Source organism: Abrus precatorius, unplaced genomic scaffold (assembly GCF_003935025.1).
Source record: "Abrus precatorius isolate BTA unplaced genomic scaffold, Abrus_2018 Scaffold5, whole genome shotgun sequence".
Classification (NCBI taxonomy): Eukaryota; Viridiplantae; Streptophyta; class Magnoliopsida; order Fabales; family Fabaceae; genus Abrus; species Abrus precatorius.
The window spans coordinates 9,392,679-9,404,324 of NW_020874395.1; the positions used below are offsets into that span (position 1 = coordinate 9,392,679).

An 11,646-nucleotide genomic window follows, 5' to 3' on the forward strand; every position below is an offset into this window, starting at 1 on the left:
ATGAAGCCTTCGAAGTTCTCAATTAGTGAATCTTTTAATGCTGTGTGATATTGCAGTTTATTACACAAGAATTGCATTTTAGTTAGACTAATAATGGTTGGTTAAAAGAATGAGGAATACTATAACATTCTTTACACATTTTTTTAATAGAATTACGTCTTTTTCTTTACAACACATTCCTTGTGAAATAAGTGTTTGATGTGATCCAATAATAATGTGTGCTAACATATTTTATTATTTAAAAAAGTGTGTTTCTAATATCTTGTTGAAATAATCATAATATCAATATCAATATACTGTGTTAGAAAAAAATTGTTGAAAATTATGCAACATGACTCAATATAAGAGGGTGTTAAAAAAATCAAATCAAATATGTTTATAACATTCCTGTCAAAGTAATCATTTTATCATTCACAAAGATAATAAATAGTGTTACATCATTTAATCATTTTAGGTGCAACTATAAGCAGCATTATTCTGCAAAGTTTGCAGAAACTACCTTTGCAGAAGTATATAGTTCACACGTAATCTCAATTTCTGTAGCAAAATCCTGCTTGATTTGGCACACTTAAAATCCAAACACAGTACAAAAAATTAAGCAAACATACATATTCATTTTGTGCCTTGGACATGCCACCACCACTAGTATACAACAAATGCACAGAGATTATACAGGATATGACAGTGAGATTCTAAACTGAACTCTTACAAAATAAGCAGAGAAGCATATATGACAATTATAAAATAGTTAAGTAACCAAAGCGGAAGAGAGTAGAGACAGAAAAAAGTGTCAATTACAAATCATTTTCATACTTTGTACTAAATGTCTACCACTAAAGCATCAATCTTAGAGGAATCACAAGCACTCCTACCACTGCTGGAAAGGCTCCATTGATCAGACAGTATGCTTACTGCAGCAGATGAAGGTGAAATGCCACCTTTAGCAACCCCACATTTGGCTACAATTCTAACACTCTCTACCAACTCCTTAGTGAGAGCCTCTTGTGACAAAATATCCATCAAATGTTTAGGAGTTATCACCAATTTGACTTTCCAGAACCTGCTACTAGTACTAGTAATAGCTTTGCTATTACTAATACTAGTCCTACAAGAGAAAGGTTCTGTTGATGTTTTCTTCAGCAATCCCACTCCTTGGTGGTGTTGGTAGTCCAAGGACATTCTATATGGTGCAGGATGAGGGGTTGTAGGAACACTATGAGAACGAATATGGCCTTGCCGGGCGGCAACCACAGCGTGGTTGCTGCCGCTGCCACCGGAGGCAAAAGGGTGTTCACCTTGGTTGTTTAGTGGCAGTAAATAGTATGATTGCCCTGCCACCAACTCATCAAATTGGCTTAGTGGTTTCCAAAATAGGTCATGGCTTGGGAATATGCCATGCCCAGGGAATTCACTAGTGATGCAATTCACAGTAATTGGAGCATAGAATTCCATGATGCCACCATTTGATGTTATCACTTTGATCACTGTTTCAGGATCTGACATGCCCCCCAACAAGCAGTTTCCCATGTTGGACTAGGAATCTGTATGAACTATGATGGAACAGTTATGGTATTTTTCTTAGTAAAGTGATATATAAGGTAACTAGTTTGCTTGGAGGCTATTATTCTAGAGCGGGAAACTTGGGGGGATGAAAAGAAAAAGATGTTCTATGGTGGATTTTTCTAATTGAGGAGAAATTCTTATGAAGAATATTAGAGTAATACAAGTTTCAACATTCTAAGGCTATTCAATTTTCGTGTCACATGTTATGTTTGAAAAGTAGATAAAAGTTCTTCTTTCTCTAGAGTTTAGGTGAATTTGATTTGGTTAAAGCAAGATTGGAAGGAAAAAGAATGTACTTTAATAAGTTGCGCACGGTTTATTCTGCTTGGTTTCATCATTAGTTACATTATATTCTCACCAGTCAAAAGTTGATATGAATAAATGATGCATATATGTATTTTCACCAAATCTTTTCGTAAACACAAGAGGAAAAATGTTGTTCAATAATAATATTCATTTTGGTCCCACTATGCTGGACCGAACAGAAGGGAAGAAAGCAAAAGGACTTGAAGATATATCTGCCACTTCTTCACCCTTTTTCTTTTTCTTTTGACCCTTTATCTTTATCCTTTGATAAAGGCACCAAGGTGTCAAGAAACTATAAATTCATTCAGTTATCTTGGATATGCAAAATAAAATTACAATCCAATAAATGTGAGTAAGAATAGTTTGCTTTGCTAGCTTGGGATTTTTGTTTCAATAATGTTGATCAATTATTGTTGGATTTCAAGCTCATGTCACATCCTTTATACTTTAACTGTTGTATTGGAGGCCTTAGAGAAATTTTGTTGCTTTGCATGCCAAATCATTTAAGAGGTTGGGCTGAATTTACTCAAATGTGAAAAATCATAATCATACCATACGGAAAATTTAACTGTGATCGAATAATATATAAATGGGAATTTCCATTATCTATCCTCCAATCCAAGGATTCAAACAAGTTGTTGACTTACAATCATTAGCTCATTAAGAATCATAATTCTTGAGGTAATAATCTGGACAAGACTCAGATAATCACAGCTGAACTGTAGCTAGCTGAGACAGAAACGCACACAAACCTTTATGGAAAGTTGAAAGTAATATTACAAAAATACTGCCCAGCTGTACTTTATTATAAGACATCTTTAACTCAATTATATGTATCAAAAGAAGTAGTTATTAATATTATTGATTTAATTTAAAATACCTAACGACATTAATTTATAACAACTAAAGGTAAATAACTTATTAAATTTTCACTTTACAAATAAACTGAGTTTAGAATTTTATTTTTGATAAATATTGGTTGGGCAGGCGGCAAGCATGTCGCATTCTGAAGAAAAGAACCAAAAACTTGAAATACTGGAGAATGCAAATTATGCAATCTTTGATAATGATTCTCTGCTTCCATTTATTAATAATGATCTGCATTCTCCATTTATAATGAGCTTCTATCTATTATGCCAGTGTTTTTATTAATCAAAATCAAATTTCATGTATGCAACATTAGATTGGTTTTCAGCAAATATGATTTGAACTTTTTATTTTTCTGGTTAATTAGTACAAGGGAACTTAAACTTCCAACACGACAATTTTGTACTCAGGAGACGTTTTTACTAATTGAAGTGGCTACAATGTTGAGTCAAATTAAAAGGCTTTGTAGTTTTGGCCAACAAAAAAATGGGGAATTTTGTTCATGTTTAATCATTCAAGATTGATATGATATCATTATTAAAGTATTTTTCAACCCCTTAAATTCTTGTCTTATTTTCATTTCTCATTCAAGTCTTTTACTATGATATCTCCACCATGAACCAGCTTATAGCACCATAACTATTTTTCTTTCTGTCTTTTTAAATGGGTCATTTATGAAAAAAATAAATAAATTACCAAATAATCCTTTTATGGCTTAATAGTTTTTCATTTAATTTTTGAAAACATAATGAATTTTTCATTTGGTTTTCCGAAAATGAAGGGCTAAATGAAAATTTTAAAATATTTTGAGGTTCAAATAGAAAAATAAATAAATAAAAGGGACCATTTTATAATAAAAAATATTTTATGGAGAACTCATTTAAAAAAATTAAAATGAGGGACTCAGTAGAAAAATTGCAAACTTTTGAGAAATCAAAAACTTAATTAAACCAAAATCATTTTTTTAATATATAGTTTTGTATTTCAACGTTACATTATTGTACTTCATTCCATTGGAAATGCTATTCCTTACTCAAAAACCAACATATTCAGCATATTTAAGCTTTTGGTTACTAGCCACTTGTGCCGAATGCTTATTTGTATCTATATTCTATCCTCTTCCTCATTGTCACGATGTCTCCAAACAAAAGAATTAGTCATAACCAGTTGTCTTGAAGAGCCAAGTCTATGAATGAACCATTCAATAAATATGATCACTTTTGTACCACACTTCCCAACATTAGTACACTTCATCCAATCACACAATGAGAGAATATGAATTCCCATGTTGTGAGCTAAACTTTTGGGTGTTTTTTATTATATGTTTGGTGCTTGTGGCACTTGCAGGTATTGCATCTGGCCTAGCTTTAGGACTATTGTCATTCAGCCATGTTGATCTTGAGGTTCTTATTAAGGCAGGTCGTCCAAAAGACAGAAAGAATGCAGGTTTATCTTCTAAAAGTCACTACATTCTTGAGTCTTTATAAGATCTAAGCCTAATTGGCATTACTATTTTACTTAATTTGCAGAAAGGATTCAACCTTTGGTAAAGAATGGACATTTTGTCCTGTGTACCCTTCTTCTAGGAAAATCACTGGCTATGGAGGTATGTTGTTTATTTTAGCACATATATTAGTTAATATGGTTAAATAATCACATAAACTAGTTGCTAAAGATATACAAGGGCAACAAATGATTTCCTTTTCATCTCTAATATGTTCCCTCCGCGAGTTATCCTTGCATCACATAAACTAGCACTTATTACAAATTGCATGATGCATGTTAAAAAAGTGTCTAAGAGGTATCAATATTGTATTGAATATGTATATGATACTGCAACATTTCAGAAAAGAGAATTTTCGACACTGCAGTACTTCAAATAAGAGTTATATTTGCATAATAGCTTATCCAAGGAGGCTCTAATATTATGTAAAACAATGTTTTTTAGCAATTAAAGGAAGGGTTATGAATGGTTTTTATGTAAATGAATGTCACTAGAATGACTCTAGTTGTTTTTGTTCAAGGCCCTGCCAATTTTTATGGACTCAATCATCCCAACTTGGTTTACTATTCTCATGTCGGCACCCTTGGTGACTGTGTTTGCAGAGGTAATGTTTGTTTTGACAAAATGCAGCTACAATGTTTATATAAGATACGTTTTAAAATTAACTCACATCATGTTTATCATCTTAGATTTTACCTCAAGCCATATGCTCTAGATATGGATTAACTTTAGGAGCAATAATGGCTCCCTTTGTTCAACTGCTTCTGCTGATCTTCTTCCCTGTAACCTATCCAGCTAGTAAGGTAAATTATTTGATATGTATGTTTGTGTGTCTATTATTGTTTAGATTTGTTCAATGTATGTTGCTGTCTCTTATTGCATTTGAAATTGAAGATTCATTGCACCAATATAAAAAATAACAGAACTATTTCATTCAGCAACTCATAACTATATTACCTATAATGAACATCATAAAAGGATTGGATCCGAGATTGAACTCGTTCATTCAGTTTCTCAAGGAAAAATTCGTGATTATATCAATATAAGGTGATTTGCCTATAAAGGCATCTTTTGAGAAGATTTAATCAACATGCTTGAGTATATTTCTTTATCATTGTATTTTCATGTACTTTGATTTTAGTAATTTTACCTATTTAGAGTTAATTTAAAAATAAATTACTAAAATTGGGTCTTTGTAAAACATATTTCTCGTCTAAGTTAATTTTTGACACATGACATACAAGACTTAATTTTTGATAAAATGAATATCCTCCTAATCAATACTAACACTTGCTAGGACCGACACATGTCAAATAAATGGCTAAATAAATTTAAAATTCAAAAGAATAAATCAATACTAAAGGGTAGAAGATATCACGTAGTATAATAGATTCATGTTGGGGTTTCTTTCTTTCCTTTCCCTTCTCTTTGCCTTCATTCTTCTCCTTCATTTTTTCATGGTTGTCATAAAGAACAAAGGGGAAGGAGAAGGAAAAAAAAAAGAAGAAGTCAATTTAACCGTTTAAAACCTGTTACATGGTGTAATCATGGCTAGTATCGTCCTTGACTTACTAGTGTCATTATTGACAAATTTGATACTATTTAAGGGAAAAAGATTTTCTCATGTCTGTGACATGAGGGAGCTGTCGCAATCGGAAGGTTGCAACGGTACGGTAAAAAAACATTTTCAAAATATCAGAGGAGTCGCCACTAAAATTTTTTTAAGAAAATCTTGAATTTTTTTTTTAAATAATATGATCTTTGAAACAAAAAATGAGTTTGGGAGTCATTTACGAGTGAGAAAGGTATTAGCACTCTACAACGTCCATTTAAAAATGGTCCTTAAATTAATTATGCAAATTCATCTTAATTTTAAAAAATATTTATTTAATCCCTAAACAACAATTTTTTTTTTTATTTTCACTTTAGAAGAAGAAAAATCATTTATTGAGATATTATTTGGGTATCTTAATAAAGAGAAAATTTATTTTAAAAATTATTTTGAATTAACAGGTCCGGTTCTCGCTCCTATATATCTTTAGGTGCAATGGAAAACTCAAAGTCACGTAATTCTATCTAAAAAATTATGAAGTTGGTTAATTAAAGTAAAATTTAGTAAAGAAAATTTGTTTTGAGATTAAAATTATTTTCATAAAATTATAATGTTTAGGATACAAGATAACACAATTATACATATACCCTACGAGAAACAATACAATAAGTGAAAGAAGATCACACAACTATATTGCAAATTGTTAAAAAAAATATTTTATTCGTAAATAAAGTATTTGAATTTTAATTTTGATTATGATTAATGTTGAAATAAATTTAAGATAGAGTAAGCTATACATAAACCTCTTTTAATTTTGGACAATCGATGACAATGTAAATCGCACATCGATGTTGCGAAAATTTGTATAATAAAATGAAAAAGAGATTGGTTATTTAATTTATTAAATTAGAAGTATGATTTAAGAAAATTAAAAATATGAAATTAATTCTATTTAATGAAATGAATAAAAAAAATTAAAACTTTGTTTAATAAATTTATGTTGTATAAAACCTAAGGTAAGGTTGGTACGGATAGGTTCTAATAATTTATAACTCGTAAAGGTATAATTGCTACACATTAACATTATAAATTATTGTGTTAATAAAATAATTTTTATTGATTGATTAGTAAAATAGTGATTATAGGGAATATATTTTGATTGATTATTAGATAATCTTTTTAATTAATTAAAGATAACATATGATAAATTAATATTATCTAAAGCCTCGGTAACGTAGGTACACGTAGACTTTATCAATTTATAACACATAACAATAGAGAAACTACACGTTAATGTTATAAATTAATACACTTATATATTATGCATTTATTTAATAAATTAAAAATATAATTTGTAAGCCATAAAATAAGAGAATATAGAACATTAAATTAAATTACATCAACATCTAAAACTTATCCAATACAATAAAGATGATCATATTAAAGAACAATATAAATAAATAATTAAAATAAATAAATAAATAACATGCAAGATGTAGTGAGAATGTAATATGATTGTATAAATCAAGACTTGAATAGTGTCTAAATCTAATTTAACTATTCTGTTACCATTATTATTTTTTAAATTAATTAATAAATGAAATTAAAATAACCAAGATTATGACTCACTGAACCACAAAACATGCGATTTCAGATTCAAGTAAAAAAAGGAGTAAAAAAGTTGATTTGTAATTAAGGCTATTAGCTTTTAACTTTTAGCTTTAGGCCCAGGGACTTGTCCAATCCATTCATATCACACGGTCAATAAAAATATTAATATTTAAATAACATAAAAAATAATAATAATTTTTTTTTAAAACAAAGTAATAAGAGCCAGGACATTTTCGTTTCTCATCATTTGTAACTTTGTTGCCTTTGTCCATGTAACATTTTCTTTTATCATTCAAGAAACGTTCAACAGTGAGAATGAGAGCAAAGGAATACCTGAAATGAGAATAAACTGACGAAATATTGCTGAGGAGTGACCATAATGATTCTTTTGGTGGCCAAACAGCGCTGATTTTTTGTTTCTTCTCTATATTCTCTTTTTATAAGATCTTTCAAAGGAATTTGTACCTTCTCTACAAATTTTGTCGCTCTCTTTTTTCTAAAAAATTTTTTTTTCTAAAGATTTGAGTTGTTCCTTCTAAAAATTTCTACTTCCTTCTCCAAACACTAGTTGCTTTTCTTAGATATCTCAATTTTCTTAAAAATTTTGCTATTTCCCAATCTCCTTCTACTCTAGAAAAAAATGGTTCTTTCCTTCAAAACCTTTACTTGTCTTTTATATTGGTTCGTTTAGGGTTTATTATGAGGATCTCTGAATTTATCGTTTTTCTTTCTTTAACTTTAAAGTTCATTGTGGGTGCTGGGCTTTAATCTGCACACTGCAAAATTTTTATTTTTGGAGACAAATCTTTTTTTTTCAAAATTTTCTATTTTTTATGTAAAATAATTTTATTTTTATATATATCTATTTTCAAAAATTTTGGAGGCAATCCCTAGAAGAAAAAAAAATTAGTATTCACATAAGAAAATATTAAAATATACTAACATGACCTTCATGTTTGGGCTGAAATATGAGGAGATTTAGATCCCTATTTAAAAGTGTCATGTAAAGTCCTCTACCTTAACTGGACTTAATTTTTCAATTTTAAATTTATTTAATCCTTTTTTACATTTGACACGTGTCAGTCCAAGCAAGTGTTGACATTAATTGGGACAGTACACATTTAAAAAATTAAAAAATAATTAAGTGCAATAAAGACAATAATTGTATTATGTGTCAAAAAATGGACCTAAATTTTCTCTCTTTTTGGCACCAATTTCACCTTGCAGTTAAGCCATTTTTTACATTTTCGTTTAAACGAAAATTTCTCTCTTAAATTAAAATGTAAAAGACACTAACTGTGGGTTGCAGTTATTGTAGGGAAATCAGACTCGTCAAAAATTACTCTGAAAAGAGAATATGTTTTACGAAGACTCTATTTTGATAATTTGATTTTAAGTTTATCCTAAATAGGCAAAAAGAAAACCTTAATTTTGTTTCTAAAACAAATTCTTTTGATTTTAGTATCTAATTATTTAAAAATAAACTCTTTTAGTCTCTAGTAATAATGTGATTAACTAAAAACATTATGACTTGCATCAATTTTTATTTTGTGATCTGATCAGTAGGAACCGAAAGCAGCAAATTAAAAAAAAAAATGAGAGACTGAAACCAATATTTTCTTTTTAGGAGCTAAAATCAGAGTCGCACAAAAATATAAGGATAAAAAAAAATATTTAAATCTGATTAATATATCTAAGTATCTTTCTATTTTTGCAGTTGTTGGATTGTGTTCTAGGGAAAGAGCATTCAGTTCTTCTGAGAAGATCAGAGTTGAAGACATTTGTGGATTTGCATGCAAATGAGGTTTTCCTCATAATATATTTGACTTGGACTAAATTGGTCATATGTGTACAACTAATAGCTAAAATATTCATATGCAGGCAGGGAAAGGTGGAGAGTTGTCCCATCATGAAACTTCTATAATCACAGGTGCTATGGATTTGACTCAAAAGACAGCTAAAGATGCAATGACCCCCATTTCTGAAACTTTTTCTCTTGATATAAATTCCAAACTTGACATGTAATGTGTCACACATAACTCTTAATTTGAAATCAAACAGATATGTATAATTTATTTTTTATCCCAGCCACCCATCTATAAATGCAGTTCACCTTTGTCATCAGGCATACAATGACACAAATAATGAGCAAAGGTCACAGTCGCATACCTATACATTCTGGACATCCAACAAATATTATTGGCCTCATCTTGGTAAGAAATTGAGAAATTACACAGGGAAATATGATGAATTCAAGCAATTTCTTCAATAAATCTTGAATATATAAGTTGGGTAATACAGTTTTGTTCATTATATTAATACCAATTAATGAAGGCAAACAAGAGTCCTTCCATTTCACATTTGAGACAATGTTTTTACTTGCATATATCAGCTTGTGTTTCTCAACATTGCTCAATAATATTCTGTATTCATATAGTATTGCTATAAATTCATTTGCACAGGTTAAAAATTTAATATTCTGCCGCCCAGAAGATGAGACCCCAATCAAGAATTTGATTATCAGAAAAATTCCTAGGTAATAGAACTAATACCTAAGCTTTAACATCAGGATTGGCCATCAAATACAATATTGCTTGTGATTTTCATTAATGCAGTAGTCACTACTATACTAAACTACATGATATTGTGCATTTAATAACTCTGTAACAGGGTTTATGAAAGTTGGCCACTATATGAGATAATGAATCAATTCCAGAAAGGTCATAGCCATATGGCTATTGTATTGAAATCCAACAAGGACACAGTGAGCACTGCAGCTCAAGCTGGGGGTACACCTACCTTTTTGAATGTAATTACTCATCAAAACCCAGCTCAGATTGCTGAAGGTAACAACATCTTATGGAATTTAGACATGGAATCATATAAAATCAAACATTTTATTTAAGCTGAATTGGTAAACAAAAGTAGAAAATACAAGGCAATATGTGGGTTTTAGAAAATATTTTATGTTTTAACTTTTAATTACATAACTGCTACTTTATTTTCATTTTGTTTTTTGTTTCAAAGATATGAAGAAGAAACACGGAAAAAAACTTCTTTTTTTTTCATTGATACATATAAAAATCTTTGAAGACAGATAATAGAATAAAAACAAGGTGATAACTTTTTAATTAAAAGTGAAAATTTCTAAACCGAAAAGCCCCTACAGTTTCTTGGATGAGAAAAATCACTTATGTTTGTCAATCTGTGATCTGCAGAATCTAATTCTTCTTTTGTCCTGGAGAGTCAGAGAAGCTTTATTCATGAATCCACTGTATGCTCCAGTGACGCAGAATTTCATAGTCCAACATTAAAAAATGTCATGGAACTAGAGAATGAATTAAGTCAAGAATCCAGCCAGTGGGAGCAAGAAAATGAATATTTCTCACAAGAACAAATAGAGTCTCTTCCAGCTGTTCTGGATGAGGAGGTGATTGGCATCATCACAATGGAAGATGTTATGGAGGAACTGTTACAGGTTAGTATGCTATAGCTTTATATGTTTTTCTAATTTCATGTCAATAATGCAGAATACTTCATATTCCTATTTGTGGGATTAGATGCAGTTCTCTTCTTTAGTTTATGATATTGATAGCACAAACATGGTTCTGCTTAGGAGGTTAAAAGATTAAGAGAATCTGGGTTAAGATTGGACAAAACAAAGCTTAGGTGCAGTTTCATAAGTACTATTGGTACTGTTCTCCAATCTTGAATTTTACCTCAATCATATGTTTCGACTTTCATTGTGTTGATTGGGGAATAGCACCAAAAGGATTTTATTGTATTGCACCTAAGTTTTATCTGTTAAGGTAGATATAGTTGGTCAAATTTTTGGTTTGCACTTTAGTTTCTTAAATTTTTGAACTACCAACTATCAACTTGGCCCTTAGGAGTTTAATGAAATGTTTTATCATGTGTTGGAAGTGTGAAGCTTCTGATTATTTCCATTTTTGACACCACTGGTAGTGATCTTTTCTATTTCCATGCTGATTGTGATCCTCTTTTAGGGAGACATATTGGATGAAACTGATAAATATGTTCACGTTCAAAAGAAGTGAGTAAATTTACTTTGAATTTCAATAGTTACCCTGTTCATTTCAGTTTCCCCCCAAATAAATTGATAGCAATTAACAAATTTTATGCTTCAATTTTTCTTATTTTCAGCATTAGAATTAACCTGCTGCAATCAGTAAAGTCACAATCAAGATCATCAAGGAGAGCTTCTGGTTCTGGTCGTTGTTAA

At 30.1% G+C, this 11,646-nt stretch overlaps 2 protein-coding genes across 2 annotated transcripts; one reads left to right on the forward strand and one right to left on the reverse strand.

Moving 5' to 3' along the window:
* Positions 1–819: 819 nt before the first annotated feature.
* On the reverse strand, positions 820–1,527 carry LOC113866625. The gene has a single exon (XM_027501442.1). The coding sequence runs from the start codon at positions 1,525–1,527 to the stop codon at positions 820–822; it is 708 nt and encodes a 235-aa protein (XP_027357243.1).
* Positions 1,528–4,001: 2,474 nt separating this feature from the next.
* Positions 4,002–11,646, forward strand: LOC113866626 (DUF21 domain-containing protein At5g52790-like). Its single transcript, XM_027501443.1, has 12 exons — positions 4,002–4,182; positions 4,266–4,342; positions 4,761–4,844; positions 4,930–5,043; positions 9,121–9,207; positions 9,285–9,424; positions 9,529–9,616; positions 9,866–9,939; positions 10,074–10,212; positions 10,654–10,881; positions 11,411–11,457; positions 11,568–11,646. Exons 1-12 carry the CDS (start codon positions 4,002–4,004, stop codon positions 11,644–11,646), a joined length of 1,338 nt encoding a protein of 445 aa, XP_027357244.1.

What these genes read in the sequence shown, in the direction of transcription:
- LOC113866626 (XM_027501443.1), top strand. Translation starts at nt 4,002, where the DNA reads ATGAGAGAATATGAATTCCCATGTTGTGAGCTAAACTTTTGGGTGTTT. An exon ending in GAAAATCACTGGCTATGGAG is followed by an intron (nt 4,343 to 4,760) that starts GTATGTTGTTTA and finishes TTTTTGTTCAAG; the next exon opens with GCCCTGCCAATTTTTATGGA. An exon ending in ATTATCAGAAAAATTCCTAG is followed by an intron (nt 9,940 to 10,073) that starts GTAATAGAACTA and finishes ACTCTGTAACAG; the next exon opens with GGTTTATGAAAGTTGGCCAC.
- LOC113866625 (XM_027501442.1), bottom strand. Translation starts at nt 1,527, where the DNA reads ATGGGAAACTGCTTGTTGGGGGGCATGTCAGATCCTGAAACAGTGATC.